Source organism: Thermobia domestica, chromosome 5 (genome assembly GCF_964235325.1).
Source record: "Thermobia domestica chromosome 5, izTheDome1.hap1.1, whole genome shotgun sequence".
NCBI classification, from domain to species: domain Eukaryota; kingdom Metazoa; phylum Arthropoda; class Insecta; order Zygentoma; family Lepismatidae; genus Thermobia; species Thermobia domestica.
The window spans coordinates 19,489,813-19,512,979 of NC_137458.1; the positions used below are offsets into that span (position 1 = coordinate 19,489,813).

Consider the following 23,167-nt stretch of genomic DNA (forward strand, 5'->3'; position numbering starts at 1 on the left):
TTATCCAACACTGGGACACTTCACGAGACCTTTCATTAGGATCACTTTCGTATATGTTTATACATGGTTCGGATTTTAAAAAAAAATGATCTTCCACAGGTGTACGGAGTATGATGGTTCAAATTGAGGATAGAAGAAAAAAAAAAACTGGTCAAGTCACAGGATACATATGAAGGTGAGACGGATTCAAGGTACACTTTCCACAATGGTTTTAGGTTAATTGTTCAGAGATAATATTTGTTATGATGTGGGTTACGTTTAGACCTGCCGATATTTTTTCAATGCATGCCATTATATAATTTCAGAGGTTATCACTTACATTGATTCAGAAGAAAAGGAAAATTACTTAAGTGCACGGCGGTATTCTTAACAAAATCTACGTTCTTAAATTCGTCGGAAGACTTCTGGTAAACTATAGCAACCAATACACGTCTAGGGGGACAGACACGAGCGCTCTTACATATATTCATAATACATTTAATATCATACTTTTACTTTAACATCATATTCACATACTAATTACACATACATTTCGAAGTATTTATTTCTCTCTCTATATATATATATATATTTATAATAAATGCGCACACATTTAAATTAATCATCCCCAACAATAAAATTTTACAAGGTTGCAACATTGTCCAAGAAAACAAATGACTTCCAACATTACATTTGGAAACAAATTTAAATTTTATCTGATACCGCGCGTCTATAAATTTTTAACTTTTATATAATCAATTCGTGTTTAAATCATGAAGGAAAAAAAAAACTTTGTGAGGCAGGCACGTAACACAGAGCATTTCTAAGGATATAACTAGATAAACCAAAATACAATTTCTGGGCCCAGATTAACTACAAAGTAATCGAAAACCAAAACAGAAAGGAAAGTGACCAATGGATCAAAAAAAAAAAAAAAAAACAACTTAAGAGGAACGACGGTGAAAGAACGTAATCGAAGTGTCGTCAAATACTAAGTCTTTGTTCATTTCAGCGATAGGTCAAAATGTGATGGAGGACCCAATCATTATCTACTCCATTCATGAATCGTGTCTTGCAACGTCTCAGCTGGTAATTTCAGATCAGAGTTGTACGTTAAATAAATCGTAAGCAACAAGTTCAAAATCTTGGGGGGGGGGAAGGTTGAAAATTTGAAAAAAAAAACTTGAAGAAAGGAAGACAGTGAGAGAGATAGAGAAGAAGGAAGACGAAGAATAGGGGCGCCAAAGACTTAAGTGAGAAATAACTAACGCTACAAAGTTAGAAGTCGAATTTCGCTCTCAACAAAATCCATAGCCAAAATATTCTTAACATGCCAAAAGGGTTCGGCTTACCAAATAAATAGCCGATAAAACTGTCTGCGAAGATGAGACAAGTCTGTGTCCACAATGGGATTTTCGGAAAGACAAAGGCTTTAGGGAAATCCCACCACTCACCGTATCCGGTCAACACCCTTGCAGACCCCGAAATCCTCCGGAAGGTTAGAGACGGCGTTAATTTAGGATTTCAAAAGAAAAAAAAATCATCCGACCTCTTGGAAACTAGAAGATTCCAGAATAGTAATGAAATTAGAGTAATAGCTAAGATATCCCTAATTCGTGATTTGCCAAAATAAAAAAAAATTAAATAAACTGAATTTTGGATCGGTGATTTCTATTCCAAACTTCACCGATAGCTACCCTGCGCAGACACGCCACAGTCTGGGATGTCGTTAATTTCCCTCGTCTAATTAAACTAAGAAAAGAAATGAAAATACTTAAAGGGACTAGGGGTCGACATCCGGGTACGCGAAAATAAATTTCAATAACTAATTGTTTTGATTCGGTACCCAGTCAGAGCTGTCGCCTCCATGAACATTGTAAGCTAGCCCGAGTAGGTAACGTGGGAAAAAAAAATCTCACGGAGCAGGATATTCTATTTTAAAAAAAAACCGACCAGAAAATATAATTCACTACAGCCCTGTTGTATAACTGCTACTGTCTTTTCATAATTTATTATTCGATATGTTTAGTCTGCGATTATATGATGCTACCTATTCTATCAGATGGTATTACTATGGTTGATTATTATTATAACACATAAAACTACAAAGTATTACCGTAGTCCGACTATATATCGCCCTCCGGTCCGCGTGATATTATGGTGCAGGGGTCAGAACTTGAGATGTTTGTAGCCACACATATCTATTCAATATCTATATATCAACACGCGGCGAAGTATTCACTGGGCTACTATATATTTAACTATATGGGTGTCCTATATTCTATATTCATTTACTACAATATTCATATACTTATTAATATTCATATTCACATTAATATTCATTTGCCACGACGCTATATTCTACAAACACCCTGTTTCCTCTATCTACGCCCAGCCTATTTACACATTTCATCATAATACTTTAAAATCTATAATCACTACAAACATTTTCCCATTCCGATCACCGCACGACAACCTCACTCGAACCCAAGACTCTTTTACCACACACACAATACTATGTAATACTTGGTAGCTTTATTAAGAACGAAAGAAAAAAAAATCCTATGTATGTTCACTGAAAATAGAATTATCTGCGATAATGTCTAATGTTTATAAAATTCTGCATCAACAATGAAATTCTACAGCCACGAAGAAAAATGGACATTTAATATATTTTCAAAGCGAAGAACTAGCATCATATCGCCCGACTTCTGTTAAAAATTTACGTATTGTTTATTTATTTAAATATTTAGATTTCTAGACTAGGCAGAATGTTGAAATTTTTTAGAATATATTACTTTTGGGTCACTTGACCTAACTGTACATCCATATAGGCTGTGAATTATACCTTCCAGGTTTTATTTTGAAAAGAAAGGTCAATTTCACGAAAACTAAATCACTAAGCACCTCGACAGAAGAATGGCGGTTAGTACTGACTTTTGACACTAGGGCTAGCGACGATATAATGAACCCTTGAACAACTGAATGTGACCTTGTACACGGAATTATTATACTATATTACGTTCACTTAATGACGGAGTAATAAAAATTTATCGCATAGTAAATACTACACTGTCCAACACACTCTTTCATCACTTAATTATCACTATCACTGATACTACATTACAAATATACACATACTACTCGAACTACAAGACACATCATGCCACATTCATACTACACACTACATTAATACATGTTATACTAATAAATATACACAGAAATCATTCAGATTTTACCATGTTAAATCGGCTCTATGAAAGGTAACGAAAGGAAAGAAATGAACAGGGCCAACTGGCCCTTATATTTACTAAATCATATTCTTTACTCGACCTATTTAATCGATGCCCTGAGGGGACATATCGGAGTATTAGCTAGCAATAGGACCCCTGCCCTGAAGGGGCAGGAACCCGGAACAAACTGAATGTTCAACTCATCCCGCTGGAAGCCGTACTCCCAATTTGGGAGTCAGATAGGAGCCCTTACTGAAATTTACACGTGCATTGTGATTACTGGACTGACTACCACAAAATTAAATACCGCCATGTTACTAATAAATAAATACAAAAAGAAATCACATCCACTACATACACGAACACAAACGGTAGTGAGGCAGGCCTTACGTAACTAGAAAAGGAATAATTTTAAGGATAAGAATATTTTAAGGGAGAAAACACCACTCCTCCGAAACTGTTTATAGATTCCTAAGAAAACTCGCAAACTGATGCACTTTACAAAGCCTGTCCATAACTAACAATATCTGCACAACATGGCGTCATCTATTTTTTATTTCTTCAGTCCGGTTTTTACTATGAAAAACTAACAAATTATGGCTCCGTAGCTTCCTGCTTGGTAGTTATTCGACTATTATATTAGTTTTACCTTTTACTGCAGTTTTTCTCACTCCGTTGCGACCTTTTAAGCTCGACGATCGAAATCTGGCTGTTGTCAGCAAGATTTTCCGGCTTGGAATGGAATAATTGCGCCCTAATATCATAGCGTGGGTTTATCAGCCAATCAAAACTAAGCATTTTGGCGGTGGGGCTTTGAAGCGAATAAAATTTGGTAAAATCTGGATTAAACTAGATTTTAGAAGGACCTAGGTATCTAAAAGAGAGGTGAAGGGTGGTCCTGAAAATTCTGTCGAATTTTAGATTGGTTATTTGATCTGGACAGTTCCGTCCAATAGTGGATCTATATTTTCAGATAGCACTGACACCGTAAGAATTGTAATAATCCATTTACATATCCATATACAAAACTTATAACCAATTCAAAATATAAATAAAGGCATTGATTCCCAAAACTATAATTCCTAATGAATTTTTACAGTTTTTCCATGTTAATTTGAAATAGAATAACAAATAAAATTACGAATTATATGAACGGCCAGAAATTTTTTGTTAAACGTCAGGTACAGTCGGTGCAAAAAATTTCGGGCACCCTCCTATTAAAAACATAATATCATTAGACTGTAATGGCATATTACAGTTCCCCGGCGTCGTTAAAAAAAAATTTTGTTTGAATAACAAAATTTTATTGAATAGAATTAACATGTATTAATATTAATAGACTAACTACTCACTCATACTCTCATACACTCAAATGAGACAGTGTAACATTCACTTTGGGTATTGAGATAGAAGTTCCCGTTTTTTGTCCTCGGTACAGTTGAAAAGCTTAAGATTTTGGAAATTGTGAGTTCCGATACTTTCACCTTTTAGATTATGTAATACAGCGCAATTTTTCAATAATTTAACTGCTAAAAACGGGCCGGTATAGACTTTCATCCATTTTGCTGACTCATGCTTTATAAGTGAGGATAAGTTATGCAGTTTCAACATCACTAATTGCCCTTCTTGCAGATTTATAGCGTTTGACGACTGTTTAACATGACTTTTTAATTTTACCTCTACTTCAGCGTATCGGAAACGGTTATTTACGGAATCTAACTCTTTGGGCCATGGGAACACTTTCCTATAGCTATCAACGGCAGAATAACTAAGAAAGCGTTCCGCAGGCGTACAGCCAATACTGGAACAATATGAATTGTTCAGAAGGTCCTGAATTTTAACTAAGTACTTGTGCCAAGTGGTTTGATCCTCATGACACCATAATCTAACTAATCTATTGAGTTCTTTATGGCTACGTTCTGTAACGCCGTTAGCCTGCGGGGAATAACTGGAAGTTTTCTTATGTTTAATTTTGTATTTGTTACAAAAGTCCTGCCATAACTTAGATTGGAACTGCGGTCCTTTATCGGATAAGAATTCCTGTGGGTAAGGCAATAGATGAAAGTATCGTCTCTCTAATACGGTGATTATTTCCTTAGTATGAGCCTTTTTCAGTGGGAGGAAGGTAACGAAACGAGAATAGATATCTGTTAGAGATAAAATATAATAATATCCCTGACTGGGTGGCAATTTTCCAATAAGGTCCACCCCCAGAGTCTCATGGGGTACGGTGGCTTGAATATGATATTCCTGATTAGCTATAGCACGGTTTGTAAACTTTGTTTCGGCACATTCTATGCAATTTCGTATGAAGTTTTTAATCGTGGTTTTTTGATTCTTCCAATAGAATATAGCTCGACAAAAGCGATAACACTTTTGAACTCCAAAATGACCGGTAGAATGGACAACACTGATAATGTGGGGTATACAACTCTGCGGTATCACTAAGAGCCATTTCTGAATACGCAAAGGTTTAATATAAATTAACCCACAGTACATTGTTACTCTGTCCAGATTACGGTTGTTTTCATATTGCTTTAACAGGTTCTTACATAATTCATCTGTTATTTGATTTTCTCGAATAAAGTCTAGATTAATATCAGCATCCTGCGTTTTGGTTAAAAAATGAACATAATGTGTTTCGGGCTCAAGCAATACCTCAGGTGGGTATCTACTAATTGTGTCGGCTACAAAATTTTCTCTGCCTGGACAGTGTTGGAAAATTAAGTCGAATTTCTGCAGTTTCAATAGAATGCGGGTGGTTCGTGGTTCAAGGTTCTTTTGGGTGAATGCATGTGTGACTGCCGCGTTATCTGTATGGACATAAGTAGTACGACCCATGATATACTGCTCAAAATGTTCACAGAGGAACAGGACTGACAGGAGTTCCAGCTGAGATATTGAAAGAGACAACTCATAGGGTTTCACCCGTCGACTGGCATATCCAATGACGTTAGGATTATCTTTATCTGAAGGATATTGTGCAAGTAGGCCAGCCAAATTTTCCATGCACGCATCACTATGGATGTGAAAAGGCAAGGAGAAATCCGGCTGACTTAATGCAGGTGGATTACTAAGAAGAGTTCTCAGTTTATTGAAAGTTTCCAAGGCTTCGTCGTTCAGTACGAATTTCTGATCCTTTTTCAGGAGTTGATACAGATTAGCAGTGAGACCAGAAAAGTTTGGAATGAATTTTCGCCTCCATCCTATAAGCCCTAAAAACTTCTGTAACGCTTTCTTGGATTTCGGTACGGGAAAACAACGAATTGGCTCATTGAGTCGAGGGTCAACCCTTATTGTTCTGCCACTAATTATATGTCCTAAAAATTTGATTTCCCGTGCAAAGAACTTACATTTCTTGAAATTTAATGAAAAATTTGCTTGTTTAAAGATTTCGAAAGTTCTCTCTAAATGAGCCAAATGCTCTTCTTCAGTAGTTGATTTTACTAGTACATCGTCTAAGTACAAAATAACAAAAGAACGGGTCGAGTCATTAAAAAATTTTGTCATTACTGATTGAAATACAGCAGGACTACTTTTCAGCCCCTGTGGCAGAACAGTGAGGCAATATTGTCTTCCCTTGTACACAAAACTGGTGCATTGGTAAGAGTCTGGGTGTAAACTGATCCCATAATAAGCACTTGACGCATCAAACGACGAAAACCACATTGCCTGAGAAACACGGTGTAGTAACTCATTGATTGGTTCTACCTGCACCTGTGGAGATATAATTTTTGAGTTGGTAGCCCTCAGATCTAAAACTGGACGTACACCGCCAGAGGCCTTCCGGACGACATGAATAGGATTTCGATATGGAGACATTTGTTCTATTGCTATCCCCAACCGTAACCATTTATTCAACTCTGCTTCAAACTCAGGTTGTATAGCCTGAGGAACGGAATAACATGGTCCAACAACTGGTTCTTCATCTTTCAACTGTATTTTATAGGGAGGCGCGTTAACGCGGCATGGGTACTCAGAGAAAAGAGAACGGTACTTTATTAATAATTTCCGAAGACCTGATTTAATCGGTGATGGTAAGTCATCCCGAGTGACAATATATGAATCAATCTCTTGTTCCGAGACATTGCATTCGGTGCCCAGGAGTGGATCCAGCTGATCTCCCCTGTTAACCCCTCCCTTGTGGAGAGGTGTCACTGCACAGGCAGCTTGACAAGTTAAATTGGGGTCAAGCATGGGTTGATCCACCACCGGCCATCCTGATTCACCGATTGTAATCTCTTCTACTGGTAATTTCACTAGCATTATATTTGGTCGATCCGTGGGAACGACAACAGTGTTTCCTAAACTATCTTTCATTCTGATCTCCTTCTTTTCCCGGTCAATGATACAATGGAATTTATCTAGAAACGGACATCCCAGTATTAGGTCCGTTCGCAAATATTTTATGACGAAGATGGCTATTTCGAATATATGATTTTGTATGTTTAGGTTAAAATTTTGAACGCCCTGAACCGAAAAACTTTCTTTTCCAGCGAAAGCGCCAAGTGTAAGGCCCGTGTATGGTCTCAATTTAGCGGATGGAAACCGTTGCTTTAATTTTTTCCACACCTCCCAGTCCATTAGGCAGAGCTCCGAGCCACTATCTATTGTAGCGACAAGTTCAACGCCGCCGATACTTCCTCGTAGGCTGGGAGAGGCAGAAAAATAGCGTTCTTCATTTGAAGCAAAGGGTTCCTCATCTATAACAAATTTTATAACAAATTGTAACGAGTCCCGAAATGATAAATTTTGTGTCCACAAATTAGATTTACATTCATGGTCAGTCTGATTTTTCAGAATAATGGGGTGTATTTTCCCGCAACTATCCTCCCCCATTTCATCAGGTAGTTGCGGAATTAGTTTGTCGATTTGACAGCGGTCTCGCGACTATCAATCCCTCGAGTGGCTAGAATTCCATTTCCGCCATTAGTTTGTATTTGCGAAGGGGCAGAATTCTGAGACCTGTTTGCACAGTTATTGTTAACATTACCGCCTTGACCATTACCGTTTTCTCTTCTCCGGTACGCCCCGTTAAAGTTCCTCCTATTATCGTCCCTATTCGGGTTCGATTCCCCCATTGTGCGGTCATAGGGGCGATAACCCCGGCGATTATTAAACATCGGTCGGTTACGGAACAGACGTCGACCATTATATTGATTGCTTTCTGAGCCACTCCCACTCGGATAGCGAGATCCAGCTTGGGTGTAACTCAGAAAGTCCGTTTGGCAACTTGCCGTTGCCTTGCTTTTCACGGGTTTCACAACTTTTGCCTGTCGGGCGAAATACCTCTTTGGTGGGCCTCCAGTTTCTTTCCCACACAGAGCAGCTAGGCGTGACGTAACTTCTCGCACCGTTTGGCACAAGTGGGAAGCAATAGCCCGCGACTCATCTGGTGGAAGAGCGTTCACTATTATGTCTACTAGCTCGGCTTGCGATGGATTTTCTGCGATCTGGTAGTACAGTTCGATGATCTTCCAAGCATAGTCCAGAAGGGACCCATACTTGGCTCGATCATATCTTAAAGATTGGAGGTTGCGTTTCTGAAGCCTCTCTATATGTTCATTGCAGTATTCTTCCTTGAAAAGGATCAGGAAATCGTCAAACGTATGGATTCTATATTTAATAGAAGCAAACCACGCGCCTGATGCTGCAATTAAAAGTTTTTCCACTATTTGTAAACGTTCTCTATCGGTCAGCCGATACATTTCTAAACACTGCTGCAATCTACGCAGAAAAACACGAGGCTGTCCATTGGTAATATTCCCATCAAAAGTGGGAAAACGTTCGATGTCCCTCAGCGAAACCTTGGAACCCATACTAACATAAGCAGGGGAATAGTTAGTGGGAATTAACATATTATCCTGCACAATCGGAGTCGTCACCGGATTTACCACCGACGACGTAGTAGCGGTGTTATAATTACCCATGTAATTAAAAGGGATTCTATTAGTCGTATTAAATATGTTGGGCTCCATCCCCGGACCAATCGCACCCGTGAACAACGACTCAGAATGGCACCCATCTCCTTTTCCCGGCAACACGCTATGTGATTGTATACCTCCATGTAAGGAGGGAGCACTCACGCTAGTGACCGTAGTCGTCACAACACTCGACTGATTCGGCACACTATTAGAATTGAACCACGACTTTGGTTCTGACCGATGCATGGGGTAGTGCGTCGCAATATCCCGTGCATCAACCGACATTAAATTTTCTTTTCCTGCGCTACATGTAGTTGTTGTCGCAGGTAATATTTCTGAGAAATCGCTACCGGGGAAAGGATAGGTTACCTCTGATTTTTCGCGACTAGATTTTGTCATTTCTTTTCGAATATTTACTATGTCGTTCTGAATTTTCGAAATTTTCTGGTCAGTCATTTCCAGTTTGGTTTCTAATGATAAATCTGACAAGGTTGACTTTAAACTATCAATTTCGGCCTGCTGTGTTTCCAGTTTATTGTCGATTTTATTTAATTTGGTATCCATTTCTTCAATTTCAGAATTTACATGCTCTAATTTACCCTCAGTCTCCTGCTGAAATTGCTTTAGGGACTGTTGAGCCTCGCATCTGACCAAATCGATGTCAGTAGACGTTTGCTCTCTCAATTTGTTTATTGAAGAAGCAAAGTCCAAACATATGTTGTCTATTTTCTGGGTTAGCACCTCGAATCGAGATTCGGTTTCTCGTTTCGAGGTGTCAAATTTCTCATTTATTTCGCGTCTCATCTCCCGACTATTCTTGTCTATTTTTTCATTTATTTCGCGGCTATTTTCATTCATTTCACGTCTCATCTCCAGGCTATTATTATCTATTTTCTCATTTATTTCGCGTCTCATTTCCCGGTTATTTTCATTCATTTCTTGTAGCATTTGTTGCAATGAAAGGAGGAGAGCGTCATTATTAGATGACCCAGTCTTCCTTTGCTTTTCTTTGGGTTTATCACCAATTGGATCCCCATCTCTTTCATCATCATCGAGGTCAGATATCTCCACTGGAGATATTTGGCCTCGGTTCTTCGGGGTACTAAACCCTCGCTCACCGTCTGAATCGGGATGTTCAGTTTCTCTCTCCGAGGATAAACTCATGGGTTCACGCGACTGGTGGAGCTTCCCCTCACATTCTTTGCAGTATTTGACTATCTCACCAGCCCGGACCTTTTCTGCATTTTCCGCAGTATCCTCTAAATTAATACAACTGAAATGAATCCATTTCAGACCACATTCGTGACACCTCACTAGCCTACGAGAGACGCGAGCTCTTTTCTCACTACTTTCTAAAGTACATTGTGTACATGAGACTTCCGCGTTCTCGTGTGATACGACTTCTCTATTGGTTGCCATAGCTTACACCCAAAAAGACACAATATAAACACATGCAATTATATACTTATCAACTAACAAGACTTATTATTCAGGTACTATTCATAAATTAAGGGACTCCTATCTAATTCCCTCCTTGGGTCAACTTCCAGCATTTTCAAATTTTAGAATTTACTTTGACAAATTCCTTCATTTCCCCCTTTCTACAGAGAGAGACAAAGATAGCAGAACAGCCAATGACTACAACTATTTAATCTCACTATAACTTTTTAATTATGCACCTTTTGTGGCCAAGTCAATATGTGCTCGATCCTAAACAGTGTTTAATAAATAATTTCAGATTCGTTACCAGGGAAAACAATTGTTTCCATGGTAACTGTCCGATGTCAACGGTCGCCAATATTGAAAGAAAACGATAAAAAAAAACTAAGATAAAAGAGCTAATGTAGAGGAGAGGAGTCGCTAAAATTAATTTTCTTTAACGAGGACGATTACGAAAGATCACTTACTGATTGAAATCCAGATTATTTTCCAATAAAGTAACTTCCAATAAACCTTTTGTTATTGTTAATTATTCCATATCGGACTCCCGAAGAAAACTCATCGAAACAACTTATTGACCGTGCCAATAGCGACTACTCTCAATCATGACTCCGTTTTCTTTCATTTAGAAATAGGAAAGAAAGAGAAGAAAGTAGAAGGGTAAAAGAAGGAGGTAGGTAAAGAAGAAAGAAAAGAAATAGGGTATTTTAATGAGAAACAGATTACTGGATAATTCCGGAAATATAGTAAAAGGTCGGGAAAGTCGTTGAAAGATGAATCATTCTAAATGTTATTAACAACTAATCAATTTTGGAATGCTTCGGAATAGACACATGTTCCCTCATACCACCCAGACCTAGCTCCAGGCACCACGATCATGGGGTTGCCCAGACCTAGACCTGGAAATGAGAAAAGTGAAATTTAATTCTTTGTAAAGTTATTCCGACCGGTGACTGATAACTATCCAGCATCTGAACTCTGTCCTCTAGGATCGACCACACATATGAATTAGCCAAGGAAAGAAAAAAAATCAAACTTATAAACTCAATATAAATTTATGTATCGTATCAATAAGAATTTCAACTTCCTGGAAGAAAGATGTCGTATTTAGGCTTATCCTGCTATTTTTGCTTCACTCCTCGAGCCGATTTAAACCATTAGTGACGGTCCTTCATGACCTAGGTTATTTACCTTAACACATATATTAAAACATGACACATATATTACGGATGTTAATATGACAAATGATATCACTAGAATTGCTTATATTAAATCTATCATGCATTCACTCGCTCACTCACTCAGGACAGTGTATATATGGTTAAAGGAAACCAACTAACTACAAGGGTACAAATAGTTTATTACATTCATAGTGAAAAAAGAAAGACAAACATATAATTATGAAGAAAATATTAAAGCACAAGTTCTTGGTTATATATTAATAGAGTACATAGTATTAAATTTTAGTAAGTTTTTATATATTCAATCATATTGACAAATGGGAAAAAAAAAAATAATTACATGTATCATATCTTAGGCATGCTAAAGCCAAATTATGATTTGCGACATACGCAAATAAGACACTTATTTCACTTTAAAAAAAATTGGACAAAGAGGAAAGAAAAAAAAAACTTTTGGTGTATTAGAACTTATATGAGTCTCTACCTCACGTCGAGATATTAAAATATTAATAATTTCGAGCGTCCAAATCACAACTCACGCACTAGTCGTAGTGTCCAAAACGTTTCGCTCCATTTAACTTAATTTGTGGTCATTTATATATATCTCTATATGTATATATATATATCTATTGGTTTACAAAACCATTCGTCGTCTATATTTGGTTTGTAACTGGTAACAGTTTATATCTGCAATCGCACACTGCTACGTCTATACCCATCTAGGGATTTCGAGAAAATAGCTTTCACTAGAGGAAGTTTCTCCTCTTAGACGGTCTATTTCCAAATTTATTAATCGAATAATTTCAAGTTATTTATCCAACACTGGGACACTTCACGAGACCTTTCATTAGGATCACTTTCGTATATGTTTATACATGGTTCGGATTTTAAAAAAAAATGATCTTCCACAGGTGTACGGAGTATGATGGTTCAAATTGAGGATAGAAGAAAAAAAAAACTGGTCAAGTCACAGGATACATATGAAGGTGAGACGGATTCAAGGTACACTTTCCACAATGGTTTTAGGTTAATTGTTCAGAGATAATATTTGTTATGATGTGGGTTACGTTTAGACCTGCCGATATTTTTTCAATGCATGCCATTATATAATTACAGAGGTTATCACTTACATTGATTCAGAAGAAAAGGAAAATTACTTAAGTGCACGGCGGTATTCTTAACAAAATCTACGTTCTTAAATTCGTCGGAAGACTTCTGGTAAACTATAGCAACCAATACACGTCTAGGGGGACAGACACGAGCGCTCTTACATATATTCATAATACATTTAATATCATACTTTTACTTTAACATCATATTCACATACTAATTACACATACATTTCGAAGTATTTATTTCTCTCTCTCTATATATATATATTTATAATAAATGCGCACACATTTAAATTAATCATCCCCAACAATAAAATTTTACAAGGTTGCAACATTGTCCAAGAAAACAAATGACTTCCAACATTACATTTGGAAACAAATTTAAATTTTATTTGATACCGCGCGTCTATAAATTTTTAACTTTTATATAATCAATTCGTGTTTAAATCATGAAGGAAAAAAAAAACTTTGTGAGGCAGGCACGTAACACAGAGCATTTCTAAGGATATAACTAGATAAACCAAAATACAATTTCTGGGCCCAGATTAACTACAAAGTAATCGAAAACCAAAACAGAAAGGAAAGTGACCAATGGATCAAAAAAAAAAAAAAAAACAACTTAAGAGGAACGACGGTGAAAGAACGTAATCGAAGTGTCGTCAAATACTAAGTCTTTGTTCATTTCAGCGATAGGTCAAAATGTGATGGAGGACCCAATCATTATCTACTCCATTCATGAATCGTGTCTTGCAACGTCTCAGCTGGTAATTTCAGATCAGAGTTGTACGTTAAATAAATCGTAAGCAACAAGTTCAAAATCTTGGGGGGGGGGGGAAGGTTGAAAATTTGAAAAAAAAACTTGAAGAAAGGAAGACAGTGAGAGAGATAGAGAAGAAGGAAGACGAAGAATAGGGGCGCCAAAGACTTAAGTGAGAAATAACTAACGCTACAAAGTTAGAAGTCGAATTTCGCTCTCAACAAAATCCATAGCCAAAATATTCTTAACATGCCAAAAGGGTTCGGCTTACCAAATAAATAGCCGATAAAACTGTCTGCGAAGATGAGACAAGTCTGTGTCCACAATGGGATTTTCGGAAAGACAAAGGCTTTAGGGAAATCCCACCACTCACCGTATCCGGTCAACACCCTTGCAGACCCCGAAATCCTCCGGAAGGTTAGAGACGGCGTTAATTTAGGATTTCAAAAGAAAAAAAAATCATCCGACCTCTTGGAAACTAGAAGATTCCAGAATAGTAATGAAATTAGAGTAATAGCTAAGATATCCCTAATTAGTGATTTGCCAAAATAAAAAAAAATTAAATAAACTGAATTTTGGATCGGTGATTTCTATTCCAAACTTCACCGATAGCTACCCTGCGCAGACACGCCACAGTCTGGGATGTCGTTAATTTCCCTCGTCTAATTAAACTAAGAAAAGAAATGAAAATACTTAAAGGGACTAGGGGTCGACATCCGGGTACGCGAAAATAAATTTCAATAACTAATTGTTTTGATTCGGTACCCAGTCAGAGCTGTCGCCTCCATGAACATTGTAAGCTAGCCCGAGTAGGTAACGTGGGGAAAAAAAAAAATCTCACGGAGCAGGATATTCTATTTTAAAAAAAAACCGACCAGAAAATATAATTCACTACAGCCCTGTTGTATAACTGCTACTGTCTTTTCATAATTTATTATTCGATATGTCTAGTCTGCGATTATATGATGCTACCTATTCTATCAGATGGTATTACTATGGTTGATTATTATTATAACACATAAAACTACAAAGTATTACCGTAGTCCGACTATATATCGCCCTCCGGTCCGCGTGATATTATGGTGCAGGGGTCAGAACTTGAGATGTTTGTAGCCACACATATCTATTCAATATCTATATATCAACACGCGGCGAAGTATTCACTGGGCTACTATATATTTAACTATATGGGTGTCCTATATTCTATATTCATTTACTACAATATTCATATACTTATTAATATTCATATTCACATTAATATTCATTTGCCACGACGCTATATTCTACAAACACCCTGTTTCCTCTATCTACGCCCAGCCTATTTACACATTTCATCATAATACTTTAAAATCTATAATCACTACAAACATTTTCCCATTCCGATCACCGCACGACAACCTCACTCGAACCCAAGACTCTTTTACCACACACACAATACTATGTAATACTTGGTAGCTTTATTAAGAACGAAAGAAAAAAAAATCCTATGTATGTTCACTGAAAATAGAATTATCTGCGATAATGTCTAATGTTTATAAAATTCTGCATCAACAATGAAATTCTACAGCCACGAAGAAAAATGGACATTTAATATATTTTCAAAGCGAAGAACTAGCATCATATCGCCCGACTTCTGTTAAAAATTTACGTATTGTTTATTTATTTAAATATTTAGATTTCTAGACTAGGCAGAATGTTGAAATTTTTTAGAATATATTACTTTTGGGTCACTTGACCTAACTGTACATCCATATAGGCTGTGAATTATACCTTCCAGGTTTTATTTTGAAAAGAAAGGTCAATTTCACGAAAACTAAATCACTAAGCACCTCGACAGAAGAATGGCGGTTAGTACTGACTTTTGACACTAGGGCTAGCGACGATATAATGAACCCTTGAACAACTGAATGTGACCTTGTACACGGAATTATTATACTATATTACGTTCACTTAATGACGGAGTAATAAAAATTTATCGCATAGTAAATACTACACTGTCCAACACACTCTTTCATCACTTAATTATCACTATCACTGATACTACATTACAAATATACACATACTACTCGAACTACAAGACACATCATGCCACATTCATACTACACACTACATTAATACATGTTATACTAATAAATATACACAGAAATCATTCAGATTTTACCATGTTAAATCGGCTCTATGAAAGGTAACGAAAGGAAAGAAATGAACAGGGCCAACTGGCCCTTATATTTACTAAATCATATTCTTTACTCGACCTATTTAATCGATGCCCTGAGGGGACATATCGGAGTATTAGCTAGCAATAGGAGCCCTGCCCTGAAGGGGCAGGAACCCGGAACAAACTGAATGTTCAACTCATCCCGCTGGAAGCCGTACTCCCAATTTGGGAGTCAGATAGGAGCCCTTACTGAAATTTACACGTGCATTGTGATTACTGGACTGACTACCACAAAATTAAATACCGCCATGTTACTAATAAATAAATACAAAAAGAAATCACATCCACTACATACACGAACACAAACGGTAGTGAGGCAGGCCTTACGTAACTAGAAAAGGAATAATTTTAAGGATAAGAATATTTTAAGGGAGAAAACACCACTCCTCCGAAACTGTTTATAGATTCCTAAGAAAACTCGCAAACTGATGCACTTTACAAAGCCTGTCCATAACTAACAATATCTGCACAACATGGCGTCATCTATTTTTTATTTCTTCAGTCCGGTTTTTACTATGAAAAACTAACAAATTATGGCTCCGTAGCTTCCTGCTTGGTAGTTATTCGACTATTATATTAGTTTTACCTTTTACTGCAGTTTTTCTCACTCCGTTGCGACCTTTTAAGCTCGACGATCGAAATCTGGCTGTTGTCAGCAAGATTTTCCGGCTTGGAATGGAATAATTGCGCCCTAATATCATAGCGTGGGTTTATCAGCCAATCAAAACTAAGCATTTTGGCGGTGGGGCTTTGAAGCGAACAAAATTTGGTAAAATCTGGATTAAACTAGATTTTAGAAGGACCTAGGTATCTAAAAGAGAGGTGAAGGGTGGTCCTGAAAATTCTGTCGAATTTTAGATTGGTTATTTGATCTGGACAGTTCCGTCCAATAGTGGATCTATATTTTCAGATAGCACTGACACCGTAAGAATTGTAATAATCCATTTACATATCCATATACAAAACTTATAACCAATTCAAAATATAAATAAAGGTATTGATTCCCAAAACTATAATTCCTAATGAATTTTTACAGTTTTTCCATGTTAATTTGAAATAGAATAACAAATAAAATTACGAATTATATGAACGGCCAGAAATTTTTTTGTTAAACGTCAGGTACAGTCGGTGCAAAAAATTTCGGGCACCCTCCTATTAAAAACATAATATCATTAGACTGTAATGGCATATTACAAGTAACTAACTAAAAAACAAACACTATGGCCTATGGAACCCGAAGGTTCAATGCCGCGTCCACAAAAGCTCTCCACTAACTTCTATCCTTAGTCAACTGGATCCAGTTTCTACTTTGTATTCCAATCTCTGCGAGATCCATCTTAATATTGTCCTCCCATCTGCGCCTAGGTCTTCCTAATGGTCATTTTCCGATTGGTCTTCCAGTCAAGACTTTGAAAGCGTTTCTACTTTCTTAAATCCTGGCTACATTCCTGCCTACCTGAACCTCCTAGATTTAATAACCCTAACAATGTTTAGTAAACCGTATAAACCATGTAGTTCCACGTTATGAAGTTTACGCCATTTTCCATTTCCGTTCCTCTTGGATTCGAATATTCGTCTCAAGATCTTGTTCACAAATACTTTGAGTCTATGTTATTCCTTCAGAGTAAGCGACCATGTTTAGCAAACCATACAGGACAACAGGTATGATTGTCGTTTTATATATTTTAAGCTTCAAATTCCTTGACAGAATTCGTGACGACAAGAGATTTTGAACTGAATAATAACACGAATTCCCTGCTTTTAGTCGACATTTGATTTGTTCGTGAATATGGTTTTCCTCTGTTAATATTGATCATAGATAAATATTTGAAAGTATGCACTTTATCAAAAGTATTATTTGATATTTTAACGCATCCATAATTTGCCGTATTACGATCCCGACGAACTTCTATGTATTTAGTTTTCTCTGTCTAGTGTGTTTCGGACGTGTCTAGTAACAGACAGTAAACAGTTTGCCAGTAACTGTTACTGTAGTTTCTAAGTTTGCTATTAAGTATAAACTTACTTAACGTTTGAATCAGGAAGTTAAATATGTTCTTAATTGTGTAAGGAAAAATATTTTTTTTAAAAAAAAAAATACATCAAATGTTATAATACCAATATATTATACAAATATAGCATTGCTCATGTTTTAAGATAACTATATTCCAAAAATATTTAAAATTTCATTAGAGAATTCACTCTTTATTTTATAGATAAGTATTTAGAACTCAATACTTAACACACACTATAGATATGTACAACAGTTCAAACTATTGTATGTGAATATGGAAATAATTTTGTTGAAGATTATGATATAACAAAATATATACCTAGATAATGACAAATATCATGTAATTTTGTGAAAAATTAACAATAATTATTTTATTCACATAAATAAAATATTAGAAGTAACGAATAGAAAATACCCTTACTTCAGCTCCGGAAATATATTATTCTGGTACCATTGAAAGCTCTTGCATTTTAATTCCTCTTTGATTTCTTGTTGCAGGCTTAAACTGTAAAATGAGATAAGTGATACCATTATTACTCCAAACTATTATGTCTGTAATAGTTCTGAATTTTAAAATATATACATAACATTTCTGAAGTACAAATAAATTTAATAATTTGAAATCTCTATTCTTCATTGAATCAACTTCTGAAAATCAATTCATACTTTTAGTTTCTTACATAATATACGTATACATAACTTTACAAGTATTTTTGGAGCACGATGGTTAAATTTGAGAGCGGTCACATTTGATGCAAGGAACCCTGGTTTGATTCTACGCCATGTCAGTTTGTAGTGGACAACATTAAGTCTGTGGGATTGCTTGAAGTTTATGTTTCTAACTTCATCAATTCTTTCATAAACATTAACTAAGTTCTACTAATCATCTGTTTTCTTTAGCCTGAAATGCATAACGTAGGGTGTAGCAAGGGCGCCGATTTCTCTCTAACTTTTGGGGGGAATTCAGATGTGTATTTGGTTGCAGACAAGGGTCTAAGAAGGCTTATTTCTATTTATTTTGTAATAAACAGAAAGTTATTAAAATTACACATACATTATTAAAATTTAAATATTATTTAAAAAGTAGTTAACAAGGAACCAAGACAACACAATAAGTCATCAATTACCATTGAGTTCATTTTTCTAGTCACTGCCTTAATCTAGATTTTTGGGTAATTCATATTCTGGCCACACTGTAATTTCTATGATGACAACATTGAAAATTCTTCCGATTCGTATTTTCGGGTGTAGAATAACATATATCATTGTGGTAGGTTATATTTCATTATCTCTTTCCACTTACGAAAAACGGGTAAAAGAAAAATGGTTAGCTTTTGTATCATTTTTAGTAGTCTGCTCCCTTGATATTTAATTCTGAAAAACAACTCAAATATATCTCCTATAATATAATTAATTGCAGAATATTTTACCGGATTTTATATGAACGATTCAACGATTCAAAATAACAACTATCTCGTTCCATTTACAATCTTGTTTAAAATGGTTCGACCATCTACCTTGTTTTTACGGGCCATATTCTCTCAATTGTCCATAGGAAGTTTTCGTATGGATGTGTTACGTGTATTGTCCTTATCCAAATTCGCTAAAGTTTTTCGCTCATAAAAACGAATTGACACGGTCAATCGTAATGGGATTTTGAAATTTGGATTCTGTGTACCAAAATATATCGAATCCATACCTTGGGGTATGCTGCACAGAAACTTTTTTTTTTTTTTTTGTATGGCTGTATTACGTGTATCCTCCCTATCTAAAATTGCTGAAGTTTTTCGCCCATAAAAAAATTGAAACGATCGATCCTCCTGGGGTTTCGAAATTTGGATTCTGTTAACAAAACACATCGAATTCTTACCCTGGGATGCGCTGCACAGTACTTCTATTTTTGTGTGTGGCTGTGTTACTAGTATACCATATTCTATTATATTTACTTTCGAGCGACAAAAGTAAAGAAGTAAGTATAATGATCGAAAAAAACAAACGAATTTGAGATATTAGCAGATTTACACGTTTCATAGTCCAAACATACCGAAAAAAATATTTTTAAACATCTGTTCGTTCTGACGTACATTCACTTAAAGGCCATACCGTTCACAGTATCAGAATCAAATTTTAAGTTTCGTGAAATAGTACCTGTGAGGTTATGTTATTTTGCGTAAGTCATTTTCTTATGGAAAAACCTAGAAGGGGAGTTTACTTTTGCGGACGAGCTTTCTTTGGACGAAATTTTCCGAAAAAAAAAAAAAAAATCTAATTTTGTTCGTTATTTCAGAAGAAAATATTTGATTAATAACTGTAGTACATTATTTGGTTTGAGGATTTGGAGCGAGAAAATTTAGTGCGGTGGTCCGTACCTTTTTATTTTCTGTGGTCTACGTTAATTATAGTCTACATATTAGTAATGTTAGTTAACATCCTATGTTATATGAATAAACATACTTGCCACTGTCTATATCTCTAGCATTCGGTCTTGCATCGTAGAAAAATCTCTTGTATTCTCCAAACCAAACATCAGCAATGCGCTTCGTGTTTCTAAAAAATAATGATAATAAAATAAAATAAATAATTTTCTTTGATGTTCATGTGGAAAATGTATATTTATATGAAGACACACAGTAGCATATATTTTTAGATTTTATCATATGAAAGCACAATTGAGAATGAATAATTAGGTACTAGTCGATATAAAAGAAAGTTATATATGAACCAACTAGTAAGTGTTAGAATAGGGGTGAAAATAACAGAGGAGAGTGCTATTGGAAGGGGAGTTCGAGAGGGATACTGTCTCTCGCCAACCTTATTTAATATTTATCTAGAAGAGATAGTGAAGAAGAACCTTCATAATGAAAACGGCATTTCGGTAGGAGGTAGAATGATTAGATGTATACGGTTTGCAGATAATATGGCACTTGTGGCGAAATCTGAAAATAAAATTAATAAGATGTTAGAAAATTTGAGGAAGGGCTGTGAAGAATATGGAATCAAAATAAATGTTAGAAAGACAAAAGCCATGGTGATTGGAACGAAGGGATCGGTGTCAAATATAGAAGTAGAGGGGGACAAAATAAAACAGGTGACTAGTTTTCGAAACCTGAGTACTGTTATTAGTGATGACATGAACTGTGAAAGTGAAATAAAAGCAAGGATAGGAATGGCGGAAGAAACCTTTAAGAGGAAGAAGGTACTATTCTAGAAAAATAATCATAAAATGCTTCGTGTGGAGTATTGTGCTGTATGGGACAGAAACATGGACATTACGCAAAAATGATGAGAAACGACTGGAAGCTTTCGAAATGTGGGTGTGGAGAAGAATGGAAAGAATTATCTGGGTTGAGCAGAAAACTAATGAGAGTATGTTAGATATGATGAGAGAGAAAAGAACAATCTTAGATATTATTAAGAAGATGAAAAGAAACTGGTTGGTACATTGGATGAGAAGAAACTATATCATAAGGGATGTGCTAGGGATATGGTGGCAGGAAAGAGAGGGAGGGGGCGAAGGTGACTAAAATTAATGGACGATATCAAAACAGAAAAGTCGTACATGAAGACGAAGAGGTTAGCGGAAGGGCGTGGAGCATGGAAGCTTTTCAGTTGCAGCAAGTGACCTGCCAATAACGGCAGAATACCTATGATGATGATGATGATGATGAGTCTATACAAAATAACCTGTTCCCCGTAATAATAATCCAGTAATAATAATAATAATATTATTCTCATTTATATTTCGAACTATAGCTATTATTTCTATTTCAAATAATGTTTGCTAATTGGATATTTCATATTATAGAAGGATATCTTGTCCAGTGATGAACGCAGAATTTCATCAATGTGAAAGTTTAAACACTCAATCCTATATTCTTTCAGGACAAGCGTGATTTTTTTTGTATATACCATTATATCCTAATACAGTAAATGTTTATTTTCTTCATAATATTTTGGTCAGTGGGGTTTAAATATCGAAGTTCCCCCCGGCTCACGAAAATGTATATGTAATACAGCAAACCACGTATATTAAATACCAGAAATACCTCCCTCTTCTTATCTGGTGATATATCTAACGAAAGTGTTAAGGTTTTATTATTTCTATTACTTGCTAGTAACTAATTTATCAGATATCTATGTATGTATATATATATATATATATATATATATATATATATATATATATATATATATATATATAGATAGATAGATAGATAGATAGATAGATAGATAGATAGATAGATAGATATAGATAAATAGATACAGAGTGATAATGAATTATACCGACAAACTCTAAGAGCTGATTCCTCACATCAAAATAAGAGAAAAGTTCATATGGACCTATGGCAAAAAGTGCATAGTTTCAGAGCTAGGGCTGTCCAAAGTCGCGAAAAAGCCAAATTTCAAGAGGCCATATTTCGAATTCTAGGAACTGTAGATAGTGGTTCTTATCAGCATAAAGGGAGCCACGCATACACAATTCAAAAGTGCATATTTTGTCAATTTTCAATAGGTATACAGAGTATTCCCTACAGGGTGTAACTCTCAAATATGCTCTCAATAGAGTTTTCAGATATACCGTGATTTCAAGGAGGGTCCAAAGTAGATAGGAGATAAGCCTCAACACCAATGGACATCCAGTGGTTCGGATGGAAATCGGAAGTATTAGAAACCGGCAGCTCCATTTTTTTTTTTTTTTTTTTTTTTTTTTTGTGTGTGTGTGTGTGTGTGTGTTCAGAATAACGTGTGATGCGATGTATTTCGTCACGGTATATTTCACGTTTTCTTCATTTATAAGCGTGAAAGAAAACATTGCAGCATGCATTTTCCCGAGTACGAGAGACTGTACTGCTGACAATTCTTAACACTTCTGACATCACGCCAAAGGATTCCGTGTTCTCTGCTACGAAGGCTTATCGTTTGCCTACTTTGGACCAATCATAAAGTCAGAGCATATCTCAAAATTCGGTTGATTGCATGTCTGGAAATTTCACCCTGCATGGAATACTCTGTACACCCATTGAACATTAATGAAATATGCATTTTTGGATGGCGTATGCGTGACTTCCTTTACGCTCACAAGGACTACCATCCACAGTTTATCGAATTCGAAATAGAGCTTCTTGAAATTTTGCTTTTTCGCGATTTTCGACAGCCCTAGCTCTGAAACTATGCACTTTTGCACACAGGTCCATATGAAATTTTTCGTGTCTGCTTTTCGTGACGTCGTGTCTGCTTCGTTTTGTACATAGTTGCCTGTTTTGTGAAAAATATATCTAACCTCTAATAGGATGTCAATAAACTTCCTT

The 23,167-nt window shown here is 36.0% G+C and overlaps 1 protein-coding gene across 3 annotated transcripts in view; it reads right to left on the reverse strand.

The window, feature by feature from the left end:
- Nucleotides 1–23,167, reverse strand: part of LOC145685768 (polypeptide N-acetylgalactosaminyltransferase 16-like) — a 257,039-nt gene that overhangs the window by 16,202 nt on the left and 217,670 nt on the right. For 2 of the 3 annotated variants that reach the window (XM_081758290.1, XM_081758289.1), the window contains exons 11-12: nucleotides 20,313–20,405; nucleotides 18,280–18,363 (exon numbers count right to left, since the gene is read on the reverse strand). In XM_081758290.1, coding sequence (XP_081614416.1) covers nucleotides 18,280–18,363; nucleotides 20,313–20,405 — 177 coding nt within the window. The remainder of the gene's footprint in view (nucleotides 1–18,279; nucleotides 18,364–20,312; nucleotides 20,406–23,167) is intronic. The other variant, XR_014131483.1, reaches the window with a different exon arrangement.